Here is a 26,229-nt window from a genome sequence, read left to right as displayed (position 1 = left end):
TCTTTTCCTTTTTCTTTTCTTTTTTCTTTTATACTTTCGCTACTGCTTTTTCCGACACTGGTGTGTGCGGAGGTTAAATATACTGAAGGGACAGCAGGTCTTTGCTCACATGGATGGACAGACAGGTGGTGAGTGGTCCCTGCCTCCACAACCACCAGCATCATGTTGCACGCATGCACACACGCACACAGGCTTCTGTTTTCATCATCTGCCCTGAGGCGATGCTGTGTCTTTCAGTGCCACAATTAGTCAAGTCTTATACACTCTGATCTCCCCACGCTCACCCAAAACAAGCCCCATGCTGAGGAAAAGACATGTCTAAAGCCATGAAGTCAATCCTGCTGTGGAGCCGGAAGGCACATTTTCTTCATAGACAATTTCTGAACATTGCTCTCTGCAGCATGAACACGCACAGTTGGGCCTGTTGTGGTTTTTCGGTACCCTGTATATGTTGGATACATAAATATAGAGTGTGTTGTTTGTAGTATTTCCAGACTTGAAAATCATATTATCTAAAAAATAACATAAATCAGAAGTAAGTAGACTCATGACTAATTTTGACCCTAAAAAAAAGTGAGACAGAGACGGCAAATTCAAATGTCATTTTCAACCAGGTCCACTGTATAGAGGAAGTCTTATTTCTACTCTTATTAGGGAGTATTGCAATATGTCAGCAAGTCCAAGCTTATAGTTGTGTACAATGTCAACGTTCCAGAGGAGCTCATGGCGGAAACTCATAAACAGTCATCTGTTACTGCCGGCTGCAACGCCTTCTGTAGCTAATCTCAAGTACAAACACAACTTAAGTCAACAGTCACCAGGAACTGTGGACTCGTGTGTGGATATACTGGGTGGGTATTGTGTGTGTGTGTGTGTATGTATAAACTTGCACCTGTATATCTGCAGTTGAGTTGAATTGTGAGCACGGTTGCATTAGGGTGCTCATTTGTCCTTGGGTTTGTGCAGAATAATGTATGAGAGTCGTGTAGTCCTGTATATGTATAAAGGATGTACAAAATAAAAGGAACATTTAACAACAGTATGCAAATCTAATACATGTTCAACACAATAAACCTTCATACTAATTTACTCTAGCTAATTTGGTTACTTTAGATTAGGTCTGCAGTTTATTTGTTCATTTTCAGCCACACTAGCTTTAGGGATGGCTCTGTTGGTCTGTTGGTCGGTCCACCACTTCCTCTACAGACATTGATGGTCCCCAGAGGATCTGACTTTGTTGAACCCCTGACTTTTCTTCTAGTGCCACCAGAAAGTTTGTTTTTGGTTGGACAAATATTGGATGGATGCCCCTGAAATCTGTTACAAATATTCATGTCCGCCAAAAGATTAATTACAAAGATTTTGGTGATCCACTGATCTTTTTAGCTACTGCCAGAGAAAACATTACTTGATTTGCGTTGTTATTTGTAGCATGTTAGCGTTCAGCCGATAGCATTTAGCCTCACTGCAGCACTTTTCCTGAGTACAGCCTGAGCCTCACAGTACTACAGTGGCTGTAGACTCTTCTGTCTTTTTTAGTAAAAGTGGAATTGGAACTCTTCATCATCATCTGCATCTCTTCCTCGTTGCAAGAAGTCAGTGATTCACATGCTGCTATAAAAGCTATAACTGTTTGTTTCTGTCTCTGTGTCTGTATTCGGTCAAAGTAATTCTTTGGTTTGTAAATTTACACATTTGGTTCCGTCATCATGATTGTCCCAACAGAACGATTGGAAATGAGTTCGATTAGAATTTCAATTGCATGGTTTGCGACCGTTGGTCCTTTGATGAATGGCACTGTTAAGCTCTCGCTCCCTCTCGCTATTATTCTGCAGATCTGAATCAACCACATGTGTCCGGCCACTCCTCAGGTCTCCCCGGCAACCAGCTCTGCCGCCGAAACATGTCTTTCTCAACTCCTCTTCAGGTTTGGGATGGGCTCAAAGTATGGTGCAGAAGGAGAAACTAACCCCCTTCCATTTGCATATAGAACTATTTTGCAGGTATCCAGTTTTGCAAAAAACACAAGATTGAATTTATTACATTTTCACTAATTAAAATCGGCGTCTTACCGGAATCCCTTTTATCCATTTTCCTTAAAGTAGACGTGTCAGGTTTGCAGGTTGTTCTTGTCTGCCTGTAAGCGGTCTTTCTTAGCATGAGTAGGCAGATAACCATAATGCAATAGGCCAAGTTTATCGTTTCTTGGGTAATGATTGAGAAAACTGCTGCAGGCTTTTGAGCTGGCAGATAGGCTGCCCTACTTCTAAATCTTATTTGTCGTGTTTGTGTGTGTGTGTGTGTGTGTGTGTGTGTGTGTGTGTGTGTGTGTGTGTGTGTGTGTGTGTGTGTGTGTGTGTGTGTGTGTGTGTGTGTGTGTGTGTGTGTGTGTGTGTGTGTGTGTGTGTGTGTGTGTATATATATATGCGTGTGCGTGCCCGTTCATTTCACTTCTCTCATCTTGTTCCAGCGTGCTACATAGAAAGCCTCAAGGTCTCATTCTCTCGCTCCGGTATGGTTCAAACCTCCTCGTTCTCTTTTTGTTTCGCTACCTTCGTCTCTCTTTCATCGTAGCTGTGTTTGCTCTGCATTCTCCTGCTCTTGTCTCAGGTCTGTGTCAGTTTGAACAAGCAGGAAGCAGTCCGGGTTTAAAAGCTCTCCGCTGAAGATGACGTTTAAGCCGCTGCGGACTTCTGGTGTCAACACCTCCATTAAGCAGTCACGGGAACTTACTCCATACTTTTATAGTTGTAACACCTTTCTACTGGCTATTTAGAGTGATTAGATACCCTTGATGAAGCAATATTACGTTCTCCACATAGAAACACAGCAAAATCATGGCATTCAGACTGAATGGGTCAACACGTCAGCTGACCCTCCTCCTGACCTGGGCCAGACGTGGGTCGACGTTTGCCTATTTGGGGCTGCGGATTGCCATCCAGCATCTTTGGTTGTAATGTGAGGGCCACAGGTATGATGTAACAGTTGCTTAACACAAATATTAGGGATGGAAATTTATGTAAACATATCGATATTTAACATTCATTGAGAGAGAGAGAGAGAGAGAGAGAGAGAGAAACTATTCACCTCTGGTTTAGTGAAATGTGCTGGACTACGCTACAAACTTTATTAACAGATATGAACATATTGTAACACTTATTTGCTCTCTTGCCGAGAGGAAGATGAAAGCAATGATAGCGCTCGTGTATGTGTGCTAAATTTAAAAAGCTACTGCCAGCAGCCAGTTAGCTTAGATCAGCACAAAGACTGGAACAGTTAGTCTGGCTCTGTCCAAACTAAAGGTCACAAAATCCTCCTACCGGCACCTTTTAAAGCTCACTGATTAACACTTTATATCTTGTTCGTTTAATCCGTACAAAACCAGAATAGAAAAGTCTGTCTATCATCTGTATTTACAGGCTTTTTCAGTCCCGATACCTGGTACCAATCAGATGCCAGTGTTTAGTTAATAAGCTGTGTGCCTCTGTGTGGAGATGAAATGATCAGTCTATCAGGCTTGACTTCAAACATTGCTTTCCTGATAAAATGTAACAAATTAATACATAGATACATTTGCTTAACTGTTCTTCTTTTATTTAGAAAATGAATTATACACCAGCAACTTGGTTACAAATCTTTCAAATTAACAGGAATTACAGTTCAAGTGTACAACTTTTTAATGCAACAACCAATTGGTCAAAACAGGAAATAAAAGTTCAGTAAATAATGTATATAGTATATAAAGAGCACGCACTTTCAAAAACGACTTGGCAGGTGATTGGATGAACCATCTGTCAATCAAACTGTTGCCGAAGCGGTTTGGGAGAAGATCAAAAAACACGCTTCTCGCGTGATCTGTTCACTTTGCAAGAATCCAGCTACAGTGTGAGGGAGTACATTGGGTGCACTCCTTAGCGACAATTTGCCATTTTGTTTTCATGTTCAATGAGATTGTGTTTTTGGCTTCAGTCTGTTCGGAACACAATGGTTGCAACTTATTATCCTCTAATTGGATAAATGATGTGTGCAAACCGCTGCTGCTCACCCGACGGACTCTAAACTTCTTCAGCACTGCCATCCGTCCAGCCACTAACAAGATAACGTATTCTCTGCAGTCCAAATGACGGGGCTAATGTGACTGTCACTCAGATTAACAACATCCCGCTCTCGCATATAGGACCACGTCCCTGCCTGTGAAACTCTGTCCATTCATTAATGTCTGTCACTGAGGCAGCTTTAGGTTTTTCAATCAAAGCTGTATTTTCAGTAGTTGATCTTTCTGCTGTGCGACTTACTTTTAGTATTGTTTATATAACACGCCGCACTGCTGCATTCATTGTTATCTCCACATGCATCAACCTTTCAGGGCAGGAAAACGGAATGGATAATGAGGGAGGAGACACCCCATGAGCCACATAATCAAATGCACTGGAGGCATTAGCATATTTTTGGAGCAGAATTTCCCAAACTCTGTGCTTTTTTTCATGTTTTGTTGTGCTTACTTTTGAATATTTTGATCCCAATTGGATTTCATTATAATCTTTGACTGGTCTGGTTTCTCACTTGGTGTGTGTGTGTGTTTGTGTGTTATGATAAAAAGCTGCGCTCCTCAGATGTCTCTCTTATCTTTCTGCTTTGTTGTCTCTGTCTCCCCGGGCCATCACCTACATCCGGTGCATCAAACAAGTAAAGGATCCGTCTCGGGACTTCCCAACATTATCCGGGCTCCATTATACAGCTGGAAGTATGACTGAACTGACCTTAACAGAGGATATGAGATCTCTGTCACCAAACTTCTGTCAGTTTTGGATGGTATTAAACCAGCCAGACATCCCTTTTGTCTTTTTAATATAATAATAATATCACATAGATGGCACAGTGATCCTCTTGGTTATAACACTTCATACTGAACATCGCTCATCTCCTAGTCCTTTGATTCTGCACAAAGACATTCAGTGCTTTTGATCCATTTGATTGCCTCTCATCTGCTGCGTTGCATTACCGATGGTGATTCACAGAGCCTCAGCGACAGAGAGCCACCAAATCAAAACACAAAAAAAAAATAAAAAAAGATGATACCATGATTTCACCACCGAAACGTGCAGATGGCGTTAAGTAGAGTGGAGCTGACTGACATCAATCAGTGGCGCACTTTGCCCAACCTTCTGTTGTCACACAAGTTGCTGCCTGGTGTAGTGGGCTACATGAGAAGCTGTCTCTGTCCTCTCAGACACGGATTAAAGCTACTCATGACTGAGCTTTATGAAAGCTCTCACACGCTACTAAAGCCTCTTCCAAAGGGCTTTTTTGGGGGGACATGTCTGCATGCAAGGCACAGATGGCGCGCCCCTGATTCACACCCCGACGTTTACTCCCCTAAAACAGGGTTAACATGTGGTTAATCAGGCTGTTGCATTTGGCCTCAAACCTCACATTGTTTTATTAAATGGTTCATCACCTACTTTCTTCTCCCCCCCCCCGTTCATCATGTAGCTCCTTCACACCAGCTGTATAGTCTCCCCGGTGCCCTGTCCATTCACATTTGTGCTCTCCTTTTGTGATGGCAGACATATAAAGCTACAATTTATAAGATATGTCCATATTATATCATCAATCAATATGTTAACGATGCACACAAGTCACTCTTAGCACATTTGAGGTTATCATAGATCTCTTTTTCTGCACTGGAAGAATTGAATGGTTAATCCACCTAATTTAAAGGTGCGAGATACGAGATTGGGAGCATTTCTATTGCCCCTCAATGGCTCCCAACACGTCAACTGCGGGCCGTCAATGTTGACTATACAGTAGCTCAAACGCTGTAACTGTGTGTTTACAGTATATGGCTGTAGTTTGGGGATGGTTGCCCCCCTGCACTGGGTGCTAAAGGATTTAAGAGCCTGTGATCTGACGGCGTTCGTCCTGGTAATCCTATTACTCCGACTGCTGCTTTGCCAGACTACTGCATCGGACAGAGCCATGCTCAGCATCTCTGGATTTTTCATGGTCCCATTGCAGCTATTCACATCCATGACTAGCCTCAGCCTGGTGTTACTGTTTAAAAAATTAAGAAGTTATAAAATGCATGAATTCCTTCTCCCACTTTAAGAAATCCAGGATCTACTCATATGCTAATATCTATTGTTCAGAAGATTAACTGCTAGACACAAGATGTCTCCCACTTTAAAGAAAAGTCCATCCTCACTGTAGGTGCACTGGAGGCTTAATGTTTTTTTACATCACCATTATTGGCTTTCAATCTACCTGTGATGTCACAAAATGTTACTTGAACAAACACATCTTAGGCTCAGATTTAAGATAACAGAGAAACTTTCCCTCTTCAGCGGATTCATGTGAAAACAACCTTCTAGTGTCAAACCCTGCACATACATCATTCTGCGCAGTGACGAGTCAAACCATAGAGTCTATAAAACATGTTGTTGTGAAGCCGTCGCCATCTTGACAGTGACTACAGAGCCTAACTCACGGCTTATCCCAAAAAAAATACAAAGAGGCGAGTCGTCCGTGCAGCTGATGCGGGCCCGGGTGACGCAGCAGAGCAGATAGCCGGCAGCTCGCTAACCTGAGACGGCACCCGCCTGTCACTTCAAAGCGGCCCCGCCCTTAATTATGCCTCACTTTGAGCAACTCTGTAACTATAAGAAAAAGCTAAAGCCATCAGTCATTGTGCAATTTGTAGACTTCATTTCGTCTTCTGTGCTCCCTACCAGACACCAGAGAGGGAAGTTAAAGTTTAACATGGGACATTTCTTTGACCTCAATATCATTTTGCTTCATGGAAAGACTTTAGGAGATGCATAAGTGAGGTCCCCCCCCCCCGCCGGAACCTCACCAGCAATGATCTGATACATTGTGGCTCATTTTCTTAGATTTCAGTGGAGTCACTTGTGGAGACAGTTCACTGTCTCTTATTGCAATAACTTGGAAGAGGTTTTCCGTGTCAGACTGTCTGCAGGTGTAGTCCTGCTCTCCTTCCATCTTTCACTTTGTTTTTCTGTAAGTTATTAAATCATGTCAATAATAACCTGAAGACTATTGAGTAGATCTATTTACTGTAGTGTCTTTGTGAGTACACATGCGGCTGTACGTGCCTTTAGAGTGTATCCGTGTGTGCACCTTTCACACTCATTGAGAGTAAGTGTTTGGCATGCTCAAGGCGTTCCTTTTGTATTTCCTCTGCGTCCCATGTGACTAACCCTGAGTAGACTCCGTCAGCGCTCTGTGACTGGCTGTCCTTTCACTTTGCCCGTCAGCGAGTCACTCAGGCGTGGGTCCACTCTCCCTGCAAGGGCGCCAACGCTCGAGGAGTGCCTGCACTGGGCTTCAAGTGGTGTAGTTGATTCCTCTCCAAAGGTACGAAACCGACTCGTCCCGCGTCACGTTTACTGTTTTCATCTGTGGCGGCTTTTCGTCCCGACTTCTCCGCTTTGATTTGAGATGGACGGACATGACGATGATGATCAATTATGTGTTTATGAGTTCAGGGCCTTTGATTCCTTCCCTGCCTCCATCCAGACGTATTAACACGGGCCACGGGATAGATCAATCCTGTCTGTCAGCCACTACAAACACTTACAGTGTAAGTAATGAAAGTCATTTATCTGAAGAAGTCACAGCTGGAGCTCCCAGATGGAGCTGGTGCAGTGTCCGTGCCAGCTGTACTTGCTTATCGGTCCAGAATTCTATCACTAAAATCCAGAATAAACATGCTGGGAAAAAAGATAGAAAATGCCCTTCAGTTTAAACTGTCCCAAAGTTTATTTCACACTAAAAGCTTCAGATATTTTACGCCTTCGCAGTAAATTCCAGTCTTGCTTGTAACCCCGCTGTCATGGAGAAGCTCCCGTTTAAGCAGCCTCTTCAAGCTGGTTGTTTCCTGTTAGCACCGTGTCTCCCACCGGACCAGACTCTGCTGCTGCTCGCTGGAGGCTGCCAACAGACTGAGCCCAGGAGTCCAATCCATAATACGGGCACTCAGGCGGAAACCACTCACGTAGGCACAGACAGGCACCAACCCGCAGGCGTCCAATCAGACACACGTTTTTTTTAAAAATCTTATCTAGTTCTTGTATCTTTATTCTTTGTTTCACATAACGCCCAGCGTGCACAAACACAAACTTCCGTCCGTTCCTGGTCTAAGCCAAGGTCGTCGTTGTTCATGGCAACTGCCGAGGTAATTGCTCCCTTATTGCACCCCTGCTGACTAATGATGAGACGAGCCACTTCACGCCAGAGGTTTGGGGCGTCTGCGGCGTCATGGGAGTCACTCCGTCCTCCCTGTTTGGCTCGTGAGGCGGAGAGGACTGTCGGAAAAACACCACTCACGGGGAGAGCGACTCTGGTTCTTTGTTTTAAGTAATGGGACTTTGTAAGATGCGACTGCTTGACACCATTCCCTTCTCAGAAAAATTAGCCCTCACAGTTGGAGTTTAACATGAAATACATTGTGCACATTTTTATTTTAAAAAAGTTTTCCAATACTTTGATTTTCCCCCCCAGTTAAATGCCGGGCTGTTGGGCAGCTGTTGTGTTTCTCAGCTCCCAACAGTCATCTCTTTGTGTACCCAACTGGGGGAAAAAGCAGTGAAATTCCTTGGAACTCCCCAAATCCTGGGAATTGTAATGAAGGGGTTGCTAGGTTGCCATCTATAGGGCCTATTGTGGACTCCTGTATGGGTTCAGTGGTACTACAGGGAGCATCAATGACCCACAATGCACCCCGCATTCCACTGCTTTTCAGGATCGAGGAAGCGGAGTGGGGGGGGGGTTGCCCATAACTTCTCATTCCAATGATTTAAATCCTACTGATTCATTCACTCTGAAAATGTCCATAAATAGTTCGAGGTAAAAGATATTTGTCCTCAAACTTTTCTCTTAAGGTTTCTCTGAAGCCAGATTTGAAAGCATGAACCAAATAACATGAACTGAAGGAATCGGCTGCCGTTTCATTAAGAGGTTGCTGACAGATAGCCAGGCGGTTCAGTTACAGTATCTGCAGTACAACTACTTCCACTAAATGACTGAGAGACCTGTTCCTAGAACTGCTTTCCCTCCTAGAAAAGAGGAGATGAACGTTTGAGTTCACTAGAGTCCCTCGTGTCCTCTGGGGCGTCCTCTACAGACTCGAGCCTCCTCGTCCCTCATGGTATGAAGACGAGATTAGATCTTGATCTGTATCTTGGGCGCATGAGATCCGGCTTGTTTGTGTGTATTCATACCTGTTGAATACACTAAAGAATAGCTGTAGGGTAAGTTTTGCCTCCCAATGCTTATACAAAATATTACTCTTTACACTTGAAAGAGTAGTTTAACATTTTCTGAAATACGTCCATTCACTGCCTGTTGAAGAGGTAGATAAGAAGACCAATATCAATCTCAGCTTATCTTAGCTTAAAGACTGGAGGTAGGAGGCCAGCCTGGCTTTGTACAATGATAAGAAACCTGAAACCGCTTAAGTAACTCCCAGTGAAACCACAACCCATCGTTTCTACGTTTCGTTTTCTGTAAGGATTAATATTGCTTTAGTTTGTGAGTGTAAAGGTGCTGGTCGGTAGATTTTGACCTTGACACAGATCCAAGCTAGCTGTGTCTTTATGCTACACTAAGGTAACTGTTGCTTCATATTCAGTGTACAGATATGAGAAAGATATTAATCCTATCACCTGACTCTCAAAGGCATGTTTCCTTTAACATTCATGCACAACATCCCAATGCTTATATTGCGTTCGCTCGCTCAGATATTGCTAATAAAAAGTGAGTGGCCTCTTGGCTCCTCTGGTTTGATCTTGCAATATGCTTGTCTCTATTCCAAAGCGCCAAACTCCAAACATACAACGCTGGGATCTGAGAGGCAGCTTTCCTCTTCCTCGTTGTGTACATAGCACCACCGCACAGCCATCGCCTTTCTATCTGACACTCTCGTGATAGATTGCAGAGGAGCGCTGGCTCAAATTTGTTCCGCTGTCTGGGAAGACCGATGAGTCTGACGGTTTAAATTCACACATCCAGACGGAGAAAGACTTAGAATAAATGCTCTCACTCTGTGTCTTGAACATTGCTGTAGCACTGCAGCACTGGAGGCATAGTTTTTAAGGTTTTAAGACAAACCTTTGAAGTGTGCGTCTTAGAACTCAAAGCCCATGTCCTTCACATGCCTGTTCAATCCACATATTAGTCATATTAGCTTTTCATTACAGTGAATATGTTATTGCTCAAGTCTTCCTGAATGCCTCCAACATAATTCAGAAAGTTTCAGCGGACTAAAGTAATCTTTGCTCTTCTCTGAAATATATATCTTCTCTGAGGCTTCGGGGAACACATGTCATGATCTTTTTTTTTAAAGTGTTCGTTCTGCCGTTGATAACAAGAAAACCACAACAATGCAAGTGCATTAAACTATGAATACTTCAAAGCACTTGTCACTTAAGCAAAGAAAATATAAAAATTTCATACTTTGGAATGAAGTTGCAAAATCCCATTTTGCTTCACCAGAATGAATAAACTGTGTGTGTGTGTGTGTGTGTGTGTGTGTGTGTGTGTGTGTGTGTGTGTGTGTGTGTGTGTGTGTGTGTGTGTGTGTGTGTGTGTGTGTGTGTGTGTGTGTGTGTGTGTCTTAGACTTAGTAGTGTGTAGGTCATCTATGCATGGGAAGTGTAGTTTTTTTTTTACTTCTCACCCACTCTCATTGCCAGTCAGTTCTTCTCTCTAGATGTCTTGTCTGGTTTTCGGAGCCTGGAAATTGATTTTATGTGAGAGTTTATACGGCGATGCCTCAGCAGTATGAAGTACAGTGTATGGATGCTGAACATTAGTAGTTTTATGATAGATTGTTAGCGAGCTGAAAAGACTGCTGCTCATTATGTTAAGTTACCACTTACCAGTGTTTTCCGGTATGCTAGCCACTCACACAGTCCTGATGTTTTACACACACACACACACACACCTGAGACCCTTCCCTTCCCTGGACATATACACTTGGGCAATTATTGTCATTATTGATTAAGTTGCAGTCCATTTTCTTGGTTAATTCATTAAATGTTTGGTATATAAAATGTCAGAAAATTGTTAGTTTTTTTTAAATGTTCATCACCTTTTCCCAGAGAAAATGTCTTTTTTTTTCTGTCCAACCAACAGTCTAAAACTCAAAGATATTCAATGTACAATGGTATTGTCCTCACAATAGAGATGCTGCAACCAGATAATGTGTAGCATTTTGTTTCAAAATATTGCATCTTCCATCTTTTGTAACTAGTGTATAAAAGTTTGCCTTTCTCACAAAATGTGATTTGTTAAACTCATTTTGTATTGTTAATGTCTGGGAGCCACATCTTCACAGTGTTTTTGTACTTTTCCATATCTTTGCAGACTTTTTTTCCATAGTAATGAGACAAAAATGTACAATAGTTACAAGAGTTTATGAAGTTCTTTATATACATATAAAATAACATTTTTACAGTCAATGTGTGTAAAGTCTCAGGCGTGCTGTCAAATACCTAATACTGTACTGAAAGCCCACCACTCTGAGGCAAAACACATCGCTGTGGGAGTGGGATGAGCAAAGGAAATATGAAAACTGGGGTTGAAAAATGTGAGACATAAATAAGATACAGATTTTGATAAAGTTTGAATACATTTTATCCACTTATTGAAGTTAATGGAAACAGCTTTTCTTCCTTTTTTACCAGTGGATTGACGGGTAAAGGATCAGTATAGAGATTTGTATTTGTGTCTTCGCTCTATTTTATCTGATAACCTTTTACTTTTCTGTGAATTTCCTCATCTCATTATATGCCCCAGAGGGAACATTGTAATCTCAATATCGGTAGATTTTTTGCACAGGGTTCATACGCACAGTGCAATAGAGATAAATGAAACCTTTCCTTTCATCTCACCACCTTACCACTTCACTTTGCAGCATGAGCCTTCCTCCTCTTTCCACTCCGGCTATTGGTTTCTCTCCGTCTCTGTGGTGCGTTTCCTCCTCTCTCTCTCTCTCTTCCTCCCTGAACCTATTCTCCATTTAATCAGCTCTCTCAGGACTCTGTTCTGTATAATTAGAGACTGGAACTTTAATCACCATGGATCCAGGGCAGGGAGAGCAGGGCATTTCAAATAGACACAAGCAAGAAATCAGCATGAAGGAAAGTATGGGAAACGGATGCGACAGAAAATGTTTCTTTTTTAAGACATGGCATTTATTTGCTGTCGGCCTGTGCACACGTTCATACAGACAGGAAGGACACAAGGTGAACATAAGCTGTTTCCAAGGTTCACACAAGACAAATAAGACCCAAACTATTTCATAACCATGTCCGGTAGGTCTTGACTTTTTCATAATGGAACTAATTGTTTCATGGCAGCATTGTGTAGCTGGACGAAAAGGTCACACAAGGCCACAAGATGGCAAATGATAATTTGTACTTGGGTCAGTGACCTATGGTTTTTATTTATTCACAGTCCAAAGTATAACTTGGAGACATTTGGACATTAAAACACATTTTAAAGCGACTGTAATAGATATTTTTGTATTCAAAGAAGATTAATACCACTGTCTGACAAATATGAAGTTATAGTCAGGAGACCATTATCTAAGCTTTAGACTGGAATCAGGAGGAAACAGCTAAGATAAGATGGAGCTTTATTCATCCCGAAGGAAATTCTTGTGGCAGAGTTCGATCAAAGATTACAACAGAAGAATAACAAAAAAACAATAGAGTTAAAAACATAAACGTATATGAACAATAGAACAATAGATTAAAAATTACTGGCTGGCTTTGACATATAAAGCTTGTATCATATTCAATGGACAGACTTAGGAGTAATATCAATCTTCTCTTCAAATGTTCAGCAAGAAAACAAATGAGTTGTTTTCTAGAATGTCAAACTATTTTCTTCTGCGCTAAACGGTGAAGCCAGACAGCCATCGCTCGTATATTTGACCTTGTACGAGCCACCGTCTGTGGCCGGACAGACCCACTGTGGGCCTCGATAGCTGGTAGCGTGGAACCCCTGCTTCATGTTTAAAAAGTGACGCTGATTTGATCCGACAGGCCAGACTTGCTTAGATCCTCAGCAGAGAGCCTGGCCAGCTGACGAAGTGGAAACATGTTAGTCGCCCCGTGCAGACACAGCTGTTGTGTACCACTCAGCAAACACCCTGGGCTTTTTGCCTAAATGTTGTTTAATTTAGCTGCTGTAGTTTTTGTTTTGTGCCCCTGAGAAGCAGAGCCGTGACGCCTGGAGCCACGTGATCGTTTCTTGTCACTTTCTATTTATAACAACTTATCAGCCGTGTGGCAGGTCCTCAGGAAACGGAATATTTGAGAGGATTAATGAGGCAAAACGTCCCAACTTTTAACGCTATTAACTACAGTCAGTCAGAATACACCTGCGTTGGGTATGTTGACCTATTGGATGTTGGTTCTCATTACAGTCAAGGTGACGTTAGGCAATCTATCTCTGTTATCCAAGTGTCCTTCCTCTTTCCTCTGGCGTCAGAGAGCTGCAGAGTTTTTTCAGTAGGCTCGCTCATTCAACAGACGTTATCAGTGCTCCTATTGTGAGCTTCCAAGCTAATAAAGATGTTAATGTGAAGTTCACTGCCCATCATGTTTTAGTGCTGAAAGATTGTTCCCAATTCTGTAAGCATGCCAAAATGTGCTGCAGGGACACAAACAGCGATTGCAATAAGGAGGTCGAGTGGTGTGAGAGTGTGCGTGTGCAGTGTGACGACTCAAGTTTATTTATACAGCGCATTTCAGCAACAAGGCAATTCAAAGTGCTTTTACATAAAACATCAAAAGACGGAGTGCAAAAGAAACACAGTCATGTAAATACAATTTAAAAACAGAACAGAGAATATGAAATAGAATCACGCTAAAATAGAATAAGACAGCGCAGTGTAAGAGATTACTGTATGTCAGAGCATATGCTCACACGTAAACAGGTGAAACAATAAGATTTGTCAATCAACAGAAAATGAGCCCGCTGCAATTTTGATACTTTAAATAAGTGTTTAATCTTCCTTTTTTGAGACTTTCTGAAATGTGTTGATTTCAGCCTCTCCGGTGTTGACATGTATTTGCATTTTTTTTGTCTTACTTACTTGATGCTAAACTGAAGATATTTGGATCAAGAATTGTTTGAACAAAACAAGCCTTTTGAATGAATGAGTCATCTTGGCCTCTGGGAGCTTGTAAAGTAAACAGTATTTGGCGGATTAATCCATAACGAAAATAAACATTAGTGAAGCTAATGGTTTCCAAGCTCCTGACTGATTTATCATGTGTTTTTATTCAGTCATGTGTCAACTGCAACCAAACCTCCTCTATGAAACCAACAAAGCTTCATTCACTGTCATGCAGTTTATTTAACACTGTGCGGCCTCGTGCGGAAAATCGTATTTCATACAGGAAAGCTGTTACACTACTATTCCTAATTGATTCATTTTTTGTCTGTCTTTGTAGTATGAATTCAAGGCCAAGAACATCAAGAAGAAGAAAGTCAGCATCGTGGTGTCTGTGGACGGAGTGAAGGTGTTGCTGAGGAAGAAACCGAAGGTAACAAACTCTCAAAGGGAAAACCATAAAACCGTTACCTACTGGATTCAGAAAGTAAACGCCAGAGTCGGTAACAAAAATAAAAAAGTTTTTGGACACAAGCGCTTAATCACACTCATCTGTCTCATACACAGAGGAAAGAATGGACGTGGGATGAGAGCAAGATGCTGATCATGCAGGATCCCATATACAGGTCAGTCCACCACTCTGTCTCTCACTAATTCATATGTTCATGCTGTGTGGAAAACAAATATTGAATCTATTGTTTCCTGATATTCAGTGTAGTCTGCAGCTGGACCTATGGAGATGAATCTTTGGCTTGCTTTACCGGCCCTCCCATCTACTTTACTATGCAGGACTAATGTGCTTGAATGTACGATGCTATATGTGCCACATGCACTTTCATAAGATAGCATAATGAATAATCTATAGCTTGTACTTGGTGAAGCATGTGTTTTTCACTATGTCATTTTCTTAGGTGAGGCATCCCACACAGATTATATTCACAGTAGACTGGTAGACCCTCTGTACAGTTTGTTGCACACAATTTCTCAGCATGTGTGCCCAAAGAAAAAATGCTTTAATTATGGCCACAGCATCCCGTTACCCACCCTGCCTGTTGACGTGGTGATGGAGCCTGTCAACCAATCACCAACGGGGTCCGTGGAGCTGTCAATTACTGCTAAACAACTCACAGCAATTAAACCGTAAAGTGTCAAAATACTACTGCCTGTCTTGAGAGGATAGGGTCCATTTAGAATGGAAAGGGCAGGCGGAAATTAAAGGTACGATTTCTGGTCAGGGGAACTGTAAAATATATTTCTGTTCTTTTTTTGGCTGGCTTAAAAACAAGCAATTATAGCTAATAAGGCAACCTCCTCATGGAAATGTAATCCTCAGAGATAGAAAGTTATAAGTTAAGACACTTATAAGTGTCTTAACATCGCACGTCTAACCAGCTTGTGTTTGACATGTGTGTGTGTTTGTAAATTATATATCGGTGTGAGGATCTCATTCGGCAAAGCCACGCCTCATCAAGGAACCGTGTGTGCCGGATATAATTGTCCCTGCTGCTCGGGTTACTGTGGGTGTGTTTGTGCAGTGTGTGGGTACATGGTACACGCCGCCTCACGTGACTTTCCGTAGATGATGGTCATAATTTGTTTGACCGGTTCCCAGTGGAGTTGTTTTTATAGCAGTAAAGCTGCAGATGGACCCGCTGCTCTGCCAGTTCACTGCAGTGTGTGCAGGGTTGCTGGCAAGGACAGAGCCAGACGAGACGGCATACTTGTACAATATAAGACACAAAGAGATTACAGTAGTATCGTGGCATGTATTTATATAAAGAATTATACTGTAAATAGTCCCCTTTTATTTGATTTTTTTAGGTCAGGTTTTTCTCCCTGGTCTCAGTATTTTTTTAAAGTTACTTGTCGATAGAAGGTTTGTGACTGTGAAGAAGAAAATAAATGTCTATAAATATATTTTCTTTTTCTTTGAGGCTTCTGTAACTTAAATTTGGTGTCATGTTTTCCAGGATTTTCTACGTGTCTCATGACTCCCAGGACTTAAAGATCTTCAGCTATATCGCGAGAGACGGTTCCAATAATTCCTTCAGATGTAACGTCTTCAAGTCAAAGAAGACGGTACAAGAAAAGCCCACTCACACACACACACACACACACACACACACCTCCTGACTGCAGACATGCACGGCTGATTACAGACAAACCGGCTTCATGCACAACCCTGCTGCTCTTGTGTTTCACCACTCCTGAGATTCCTTATTTAAATAACTTTGAACAAAACTGACTCGCATACAGGGAGCATACCATCATGGAGGGAGAAGAGATACAAATGTTCATATAACAGCAGCGTCAGCAGGCCTTGGAGCCATAATACATGTTGCATTTTGAGTCAGGCTCCTTCCTTTTCCTCACTGTAGAAACCTGTGCACATATTCCTCTCACTACTCAATCTGCTGCTGTCATTGCTGCTTGATTTAAACCCCACAGCTGCATACAGTAAGTGTGTAGAACACTGTGGGACACACCGCATGCAAAGTTGCCTCCATTTTCTGTGTCTAGCTACCTGTGACTGAAGGTTATTTGTATTCTACGGTTTTTAATTTTATATTCGATTCAAGAATTAATTTCCTGATTATGTCAGCTCGGTTAATAGGTTTTTTGTTTTACGTTTTATTTTATTTCTGGCGGCTAAATTAATTTCCTGTCTCTTAAGACCCACAGCCTGCAGTGAATACAGAATAGATGCGGTTAGAATGCGGTTTTACAACTTTACCTTTTGTGTGTTGCTGCATTTGTCGCAAGTTACTGCAGTGTTGGCTCGCAGGCCAGCTATTATCAGTCAGCTGTAATGAGAGTTGTTCCACAGAAGTGATGTCATTAGTATTTGATCGTTTGTATTCAACTGCATGCCAACGATGACTGAGAGTGTTCATGTTTTCACTCCATCCGAAGGTTTACAACCAGGCTTTTCACTGATTCACTTATCTTGTAGCAGACAGGAGGGGACTTGATCAGTGAAATCACTTGTTGTGGTGTTTGGTGCTTGTTGTCGAATACTTATTCTCAAAAAATCTGGCCTTTTTTATCTCAAACTCTCTCTCTCTCTCTTTGTCCATCTGCCTCCCTCCCTCTCTCTCTGACAGTCGCAGGCCATGCGTATTGTGCGCACAGTAGGTCAGTCCTTTGATGTGTGCCACAAGCTCAGTCTGCAGCATGCTGAGCAGGACGCAGACGGACAGGCGGATGGAGAGAGTGACAAGTCCACAGAGGAGTCCAGCAGCGACGGTGAGGCCTGTCTGAAAAGGCTTTTCTGCTATTTGCAGAGCGCATTGAAATAAACATAGACGAACGTGCATATATAGTTACTTTCCTATTGTGGCTGATTTCAGTGACCTGTAAATGACAATATATTAAAATAAGGTAATTATAGTTTAAAGCAATACACCGAGCCTCCCAGCTCTTTGTAGGCCAAACAGAAGAAACGCAGCACAAAACTGAGACGCAAGCTTTAAACCACTTTGCTAATTTCTTACCGCAGGACTGTTGGAAGATATTTTCTGGATTATTTTTTTAAATGAAGTGATGCATTGCATACACTCAGCTATATTAGATAATTAATCTCAACAATATTACTACATGTTTTGACACTTTCCAATGAAAGAAAAATGCAGAACTATCATGAAAACTGCACAATGTGTAGGTTTAACTGACCATATTAATATGTTTATCCTACTGTATCACGAGAATGACGACGTTTAGAGTAACTCTTTTTAACTGTATTCTGTTGTTGTTTTTCTCATGAATAATTTTCTTGTGCGTGTATGTTATGAACGTTTGAAAAAAGAAAGTCTCTGCTAATGTTCACATGCAAACGCACCTTTCCCTTCAAATAGATGTTATCAGAAATACGAAGCGTTGATTTACGTCGCTCTTCACTGGCCTTAAAGTCAAACTTTGATTTTGTCAAGTGGAGTTTAAAGTAATCAGATCCGTGATTAAAGTCGGTCTCAAGTCCAAGTCATGTGTTTGAGTCCACACCTCTGATAGCAAAGAGAAAAAAATGTTTACAGAATGTGAAGCAGCCAAATAATTGTAGAAACAAAAGTACACAAACAGCCTTGTGGTTACCTGAGTGTGTTCCACTGATGCCTTCTTCACTTTCTAGATATTTCATAAAGTGAGTGAGCAGCATTATGGTTTCTAACAAAGAAGTGACGCCAACCATTCCTCACAGAGAAGCATGCTGGTATATTAAAACACACATGGAAAAGTGGTGTTTATGAGCCTTTATTGGTCACTTTGGTCTCATGAGGACCATCTCTCTCCAGGCTAAAGCCTGACCTTAGTTTCATTACACGCCTCTTTATAAGCTAAACGGAGCCGTCAAACCGCTCCGGCTCATTAATTCAGCACAGATGTCTGGTTACACTGGAATGTAAACAGATTTAAGAAACAACATCAAGCTAATCTGGACTTAAGTGTTCTCTGAAGCCTCATGCTTCTTTCATTTCATGTGAGCTGGAGGGGCAAGATTCCTGTGATTACAACTTTAACACGAGGTTGATTGCCGGTGTTTCCAGTAATTACTGTAATTTGCACCGTGGAAGAATAGTCGCCTGGCACTGAGCGACGGTTGTGTGACAGGCAGAGTTGATCATGTGGCGTTAAACCACTGTGTATGTGCTCAAAGTAGCATTAATTTAGGGTTTAGTTAGCTTAATGAAGGCATCCCTTTTTGTGTGCTTTTAATAGACCCGTGCATTGTTTTACGTAAGCCCTAGAGGCCGATGGCGACGTTTTTGCTAATTGTCCTTGTGTTTGTCTCCACAGGTCGTAAGCTGACGGGGGCAGAGCGAGGGGAGGAAGAGGAGGACAGCAAACTTGGAGGAAGACGAGGGGGCGAAGATCCTTCAGCGGGCACGTCCCTGTGTGAAAAGGCAGTCAATGAAATTCTGCAGAGTCTGGCTGAACTGAACGTGGTCAAACCTGGACAGACCATCATAGTAAGATACTGCAGCGCGCACACACACACACACACACACACAAGAAGGTTATAATAAGCACACTCTGTGCTTGATATAATATAATTGTCTACAGTCCTGCCCAGCAGTATGAAGGCAAAAAGCCGGACTCTTTTACATTTCAAAGGGGAAGAATGGGATTTAGATTTAATGTTTTAAAGCTGAACTAAAATACATATTTTTTAAAGAGGATAATAAAAAATGTTGTAATTGGTATCCATAATTTTCTATGGCAGTGGTTAGCTGACATCTGAAGGCTGGTAGGAGGTACTGTGTGTTTCTTTCCCCCTTTTTCAACAAGCCCACATATATTTGGTTATGTACTATTAAAGCTATCTGTCCCATTACTGCATTAAAAATGTATGAGGTGGAGCCATTGTTATGCTAAGTTTGTATTCCACTCAGAAAATAAAAGCTAGCAAGCTATACTCCATTCAGACTGCAGAAGCTAGTTAGCCTAGCTAGCTAACGGCACCGATTCAGACACTTTACGACGCCGTTATTTCAACACCTGCTGAGTCATCGGCTCGGTGCTGTGTCCGTCCTGCATTAAAGAGAGGAAACCTAACTTCAGACGAGCCTCATCGTCAGCTGTTATTATTAAATCCGCTTTAATCTTAACTGAATAAATCTGAATCTCTAAATCATTTCAGAAACATTACAATAGAGAGGACACAGGCACTGAAGAAGTTAGGAACACACACTTGCAGCATTCACATTTCTGTCTGTCTGATTGTTGATTAACATGCTGCTTGAATTAATCCAGAGAGCCACTGTGAACATTCACTGTGAAATATTAGGGTCTGCCTTTAAGGGAGAGGAAGTACGGTTTGGTTGATTTGTCGCTCGGGACATTTTTGAAAAAGAAGTTGCTAAGTGGGTCGTGAAAGTTGTAAAATCCAGTGACAAAATTGCCAAGTCGGCAACAGTTGGAATTGAAGCGATATTATTTCACTTCACCTATAAGTGTTCCACAGTTTATTAATAATATGCGTTTCCTTACTCGAGCTGTATTTCTTGCCATAGTCATTGGACAGCTAAACCTCACAACAGTGAACTTCAAGGGCGGCCTCGTGACATCGTGAACACCACATTCTCTTGACGGTTTCCATCACAGATTTTTATGACTGACACCTGCGGCAGCATCCACATTTGAATGATTACAGGTTGTTGTTGTTTTTTTTCGCTCCAGACAGCTTCTGTCTTTGTAGCTACAGGAAAAATCCCTCTGCTGTGATTCATCGCTTTGGCCTCAGTGCTGTTTTTGATGCTATTCTCCAGGCGGAGTGCTGCCAAATGGCTCGTTGAACTTAGGAAGTACAGTACAGTGCTTTGTCATCTACCGCAGCACCTGACCAGAGCATTGACTGCAGCTCTCTCCATGACTAACCACAGCTGGCAGCGGATACTGTAGGCATGAAACAACCTGGTCACGCTTGCGTGAGGTAAAAAGACGCCAGTTTAGTTTGTCTGTGTTTGAGATTTCGCAGGCTTTAAATCCTTATGAAGTTAGGAGCTGGCTATTATCTTTCTTTGACTATCACAGGATGAAAAGATGCAAACATGCGGGCTTTGGCGTGTCATGATGCTTTACGTCGGATGTGTTACCAGAGTGAGTGTGGTAGACACGGCCCGTTATCATGCTGCTGAAAGAGAGGGAGCGTTGGATTGGAGAGACGGGACCTGAATATTCCTGCTGGCGGTGAAAGGGGGACACTTAATCCCCCTAAAAAAAACCCAGTCTGTTCCGTTTGATTTCTGAGAAACGCCACCGTAATCCCGTAGAGGGGTTCATGAACATCTGCTCTGTGGAGATAAGCAAGGAGAGAGGGATGGAAGGAGGAATAATGAGCGATCAGGATAACGGGAAAAGGGCCAGAAGATACATACTACACAAGATGCTGGTTGTGTTGGGGATTGCAAACAGGCAACACAAGGGTGGACAAAACAACATTGAATAAAAAAAAATAAAGAAATGAAGGGCTGCTACGAATGGTTGTTAAATAAAGGACCTGAAAACATAAGTTCTCAACTACTTTAATATTTAATGTTATAGAGAGAGTTTGCAGGGGCTTGAATCTGCTCATGAGTTTAATTGTTTTGTTTATTATTTTGTGATAATTCAACAAACTCAGATCATTTGCTCCATCCTAACTTTGTGTGTGCGCTCTATTCAGATTAGATTGACAGTGACCAAACAACCCATGTTGTGATGGTATGGTCATGGTATGATGGTATGGCTGGGATTTTACGAAGGTGTTACTTTGTGTTTAGCCTACGTCTTGTGGTCCCAAATTAAAATGTACTTTTCTTTTGACATGCATTTCAAATGTCTTACTTATTAAGGGAAGCTAGTGATATACCGAGGTAGATGGCCCTCTCATATAAGAAACACTTTCTGAGAAACTTCAGTGCTGTTCTTTACAGTGTGCTACTTCGCCCTCTAGTGGTGTGATGTAGGAGTTACAATATACTGTGTGCCACAGAAAGTTATTTTGCATTACAGCTGCAGCAATTTATGCAGTTATACAGATTTATTTTGTAAAACTTGGACTCACTAACACACCAAATCCATCTCTGTGGTCAGTGCTGATATCTCTGGGGACAGAAGCACAGGGTCAATTGTCAAGTGACGGTGAAGTGAAAAGCTGCGGCGCTAATTTCTCCGGGAAACATTTGCGCTTCCAGAGATCATCTCGGGAAAATGATCTTAAAATCCAGGGAGGAGGGAGATTGAGAGAGATGAATGTGAGTGTGTGTGTGGTGTGAGTATTCCAGTCCTGATGAGGGGTTACAGTCGGGCTCCAGAGGGCTCCAGATCAGCGGGTCGCAGTCCTGGTCTCAGGGACTCTAGAGCACTGGGTGATTCCTATTCTACTGGTTTAATTGCATTAATCTGGAGTCAAAGGTCTAAAAATAGCTCCTATTATCTAACGAGGATTAAAAACTGGCAGCACTATGGGTCCAACATTGAAGTCTGTTGTGTCTTTGACGGTTGCTGTTGAGAATACAGTATGTGTCAGAATATCATATGTATGTTTTTACATCCATTTTCCTTCCATCAATATGATGTACTTTTCTCTGTGTGTGTGTGTGTGTGTGTGTGTGTGTGTGTGTCTGTGGTCAGGACTTTGATCGAAGGTCCCTCTTCACCGTGACATCCCAGGGCGTTACTCCCAGCAGCCCTTGCTCTCGCGCTCGCTCTCTCACTCCGCTGGCATCGCAGCACTACCTGCAGCTTCTTCAGCAGCAGCTACAGCAGCAACAGCAGCACACACAGGTGGCCGTCGCACAGGTAAGAAACAGACCTGCATACAGTGTGCTGGTTGTGTAAAACACAGCGGCAGGCTTGGCTGAAAACACATCATGACCAAACTGTAAAAATATCTTACTATTACTGTATTACACCTATTTTCATTATTGATTAATTTGACGTTTAGTGTTAGTTTAGTGAACAAAATGCCCACCGCAACTTCCTAGAGCCCAAGTTGATGTCTTCAAACGTCTTGTTTTATTCGACCAAAAGTCCGTAACATAAAGATATTTAACTTACTTTGATGTATGGCAAAGAAAAGCAGTAAATCTCCTCATTTGAGAAGTTGGAACCAGTAAATTATTTTTCCACTATATTTGCTTAAAAACGACTGAAACAATTAATTGATTAATTGATAGTTAATCGTTTCAGCTTCACTCATATTGGTTCTTCTATAAATAAACATACATTTCTATTCTCTTTTAGTGCTTTAATTAGTGACATTAAAATTTCTCATAGTCTTTGCTCTTTCTAAAATCATCCACTGACTTATTTCAAAACTATAGTTCCTCTTTTGGGGAACCCATTAATCAATATGGAATAGATCAAACCTGAGGCTCACCTGTTTTCGGTAAAAGTCAGTTTACACTGACTGGGCCTAATACACATTCTGCTTCACACTATCACACATCCAGAGCACAATTAAGCAGAACAGAAACAAATGGAGGTGCTCTTCATCTTGAGTTCATCAGTCTGTTTATCACACTAGAGCCTCGTCACCATGTTGTCTCTTGTGTACCGTCGTCTGCTGATGCTCTCCCACTAGGGGGCAGCACCAACTCAGTAATGGAAGAGCAGTCAGTGCAGCGTGATAAAACACAAAAGCCGGTGCCACATTTGCAACCGTGCATCTCGATTGATTCTTCAAGCCTCCCTATTTATGACGTCATCTGAGGAACTGCAGCACAAATGCATATTTACTTTAGTATTCCATGTGTGATCCGGCTGATTTCACTGCCATAGCAATATCGACCCGCGAGTTAATGATCCACCGAAATAGCCACCCCGTCCTTACTTTCAGATACAGTGTTGGGATTGTAGATATGTGCAGGATTATTAATCCAATTCCATCCCCATCATATCATATAACAAAATAACGAAATTGAGGCATGAGACATGGATTTTAATGGATAATGCATCTATTTTTTTTCTTTTTTTTCATAAACCAAATCTCACACAAACGAACACGCCTTGCCCTCCACCACAGGTGCAGCTGTTGAAGGATCAGATGGCAGCAGAGACCACTGCCCGTATGGAGGCTCAGGCCCGCGTCCACCAGCTGCTGCTGCAGAACCGGGACCTGCTGCAGCACCTGGCCCTGCTCGTGCAGCAGCTCAAAGAGCTGGAGGCCTGCTCCCCAAAAACACAACCAGGGCAGCCACAACGGGAGCTTCCAGCTGATGGACGCAGTAAGTGACTGATGGGGAACAGTGTAATCCCTCAGATGAACTCATGTCAGGTCAGGTTCCCCCTTGTGCCGCAGTCCTTGTCATTGCTCACTTGTCTGTCGGCCAGGTGCTGGATGTAGTCATTCATGACCCCTCACTGGCTTCCTGCCTGCAAACATCCTTTACACGTGGTTGTGTTTGATGGGGCAGAAGTTGGCCAGGTATTGAACCCCGATCTGCAGGTTGAACACAAGGACTATTCCCCTCTGGGTGTCCTCGAATTGAGCATTTAGTTTTTTTATCTGTCGTGAGGAGAAAACCTTGTCCTCCAGGTGTGAGCAAAATCATTTTAAAGCTTTTGTAGTAGATTCTAGTGAGGGGTTCTTTTAATGTTGAAGTTGTCATGATGGCAGTATGAAAGGGGCCACTCATGGCATGGTTAATGAGGACTAATGAAAAGCTCCAGTTCATGGTAATGATGATGAACGAGGAGGAGAGGGGGAGAGAGAGAGTTCGTGCTCCAACATGTTTTCAGGATCTTAATTTTATAAAAGCATCTATGAATTTTGAAAGTTCCGTTTTTTTTATGTTCATACAGTTACTTAACGTCTGGTTGTTTAAATGTTACAGGCTGGAGTTTAGTAAATGTATATTATGCTGTTGGACTAAGAGTCTACAGGCATGCTAACCGCCTCTGTGAGGCTGTACTTAGTCATAGCGCTGAACTGAGCACTAACGCGTCGCGTCGCGGCGCGGCCGTGGCTCTGTGGGTAGAGCGGGCGCCCTCAAACCACACGGTTGGCGGTTTGATCCCGGGATCCTCCCGTCTGAATCGCGGTGTCATTGAGCAACACACTAAAACCCAAGTTGCTCCTCGGGGGCGTTATAGCGGCCCACTGCTCCTAATTGCTCCGGCTGGGTTAAATGCAGAGATCATATTTCATCTGCTTGAAGGCTGCAAGGAAGTTGTTTAGTGTGTAATTAGCAGGTTTTTTTATATTCTTATTATAAACTACATCCTCAATAATAATCATGTAGGTAAATGAATGCCTCTCTCTCTGTGTTAATGGCAGCGAGAGGTAGAATGTATGGCTGAGCTGTCGGCCAGTGTGCAGTTCGAGTGTACAAAGTTATATTGGAGCTGCGGTTTAGTCCATTACAGAACATACGTCAGAATGGGATTATTGATCTCACTTTGAAATGATCATTCAAATCGAGGGCCGTGCATCAACACCACGCTCGCTCTGTGTAACACAACGTGTGTAAGCAGCATATTCTTACACACAATAGCATCTCTGTACTCAACAAAAAAGCAGATTACATAATCACAATGGATTTAAAAACACATTCTGTCCGCATTATCTCACACTCACAGACTGTGTTCTCAGTAGGAGTTTTGTTATTTTTGTTGTGTTAACCACCTTTTATTTTGGTACACACGCGCGCATAAACACACTTTCATACACACACTTTGTCCCAAAGGAGGATTTTTGGAGGAGGGATGTATTTACAGGAGCTAAAAGAACGGCCAGTCTTGCCAAAATAATAATGAATAACCACACGCACGCACACACACACACACACACAGTGGGCAGAGCTGAATGTGTGTTTGTTTATGTATGATTCATCTGTGTACGTGTTGAATGTGTTTTTACTTGTGTGTTTTTGTGTGTACATTTTTAAAATGACACCTCATGTTTCATGCTTGTATTAAATCATGTTAGTCCCTCTGATAGAAAATGCTAATCTCAGAGATGGCTGTGCTAAGTGCTCCCACTGGCACAGTGCCAACGCCTCCATTCTCTAATAAGAGTCCGCACTTTAACTAGAGATCTTTTAGAAAAAGTACGAAGACGCCAACATGTTGGTTGCAGTTGAATCTTGTCTTGTTTTGTTAACGGTGGCATTGTGTTGATTTGTCTTCTGTCTATTCCAGGTGGCCAACAGTCACCATGCAGCTCGGCTCTGTCTCTGAATCTGAAGAATCACTACAGCCAGACCCTGGACCAGCTCATAACCTCCACGCCTGCGTGGCCGCTCCAAACCTCACCCCTCTCCTCCGCCCAAGTGGACTGCGCCGAGTCCTACCTGAACCTGCTCAACCTGGAGAACGGCACCGAACCAGCCGCGCCCATCAACGGGGATCTGGACCCCTTTATCAGGGCCAACGGGACAGCGGACACCAAGGGGAGCTTGTGCAATGAGATCGTCCCGTTCACGTTGAGGAACTCGGCCAACATGGACGAAAAGTAAGATGAATGTCCTTGTAATTATTAGAAAATAATGCCTGTTATTTCTGTACCAACGCACAGATATAACAGTGATTCCACTGGCTGCGTTACCTCTTCTCCTGACTGGCTTCGGGAGGAGTTTGATGCTTGATGACGGTGTCATCTCAGA

The 26,229-nt window shown here is 42.4% G+C and overlaps 1 protein-coding gene across 2 annotated transcripts in view; it reads left to right on the top strand.

Annotated features, from left to right (window-relative positions):
* The window catches only part of LOC306710832 (carboxyl-terminal PDZ ligand of neuronal nitric oxide synthase protein), a 43,775-nt gene that overhangs the window by 6,846 nt on the left and 10,700 nt on the right, over nt 1-26,229 (top strand). For both annotated transcript variants that reach the window (XM_079179533.1, XM_079179534.1), the window contains exons 3-10: nt 14,487-14,579; nt 14,714-14,772; nt 16,117-16,225; nt 17,251-17,392; nt 18,938-19,110; nt 22,256-22,423; nt 23,649-23,850; nt 25,766-26,078. In XM_079179533.1, coding sequence (XP_079035659.1) covers nt 14,487-14,579; nt 14,714-14,772; nt 16,117-16,225; nt 17,251-17,392; nt 18,938-19,110; nt 22,256-22,423; nt 23,649-23,850; nt 25,766-26,078 — 1,259 coding nt within the window. The remainder of the gene's footprint in view (nt 1-14,486; nt 14,580-14,713; nt 14,773-16,116; nt 16,226-17,250; nt 17,393-18,937; nt 19,111-22,255; nt 22,424-23,648; nt 23,851-25,765; nt 26,079-26,229) is intronic.

The sequence above is a fragment of the Pholis gunnellus genome (assembly GCF_910591455.1).
Source record: "Pholis gunnellus genome assembly, chromosome: 18".
NCBI lineage: Eukaryota > Metazoa > Chordata > Actinopteri > Perciformes > Pholidae > Pholis > Pholis gunnellus.
Note: the sequence above shows the minus strand (reverse complement) of the source record. Positions and strands in the feature narration are given on the sequence as shown.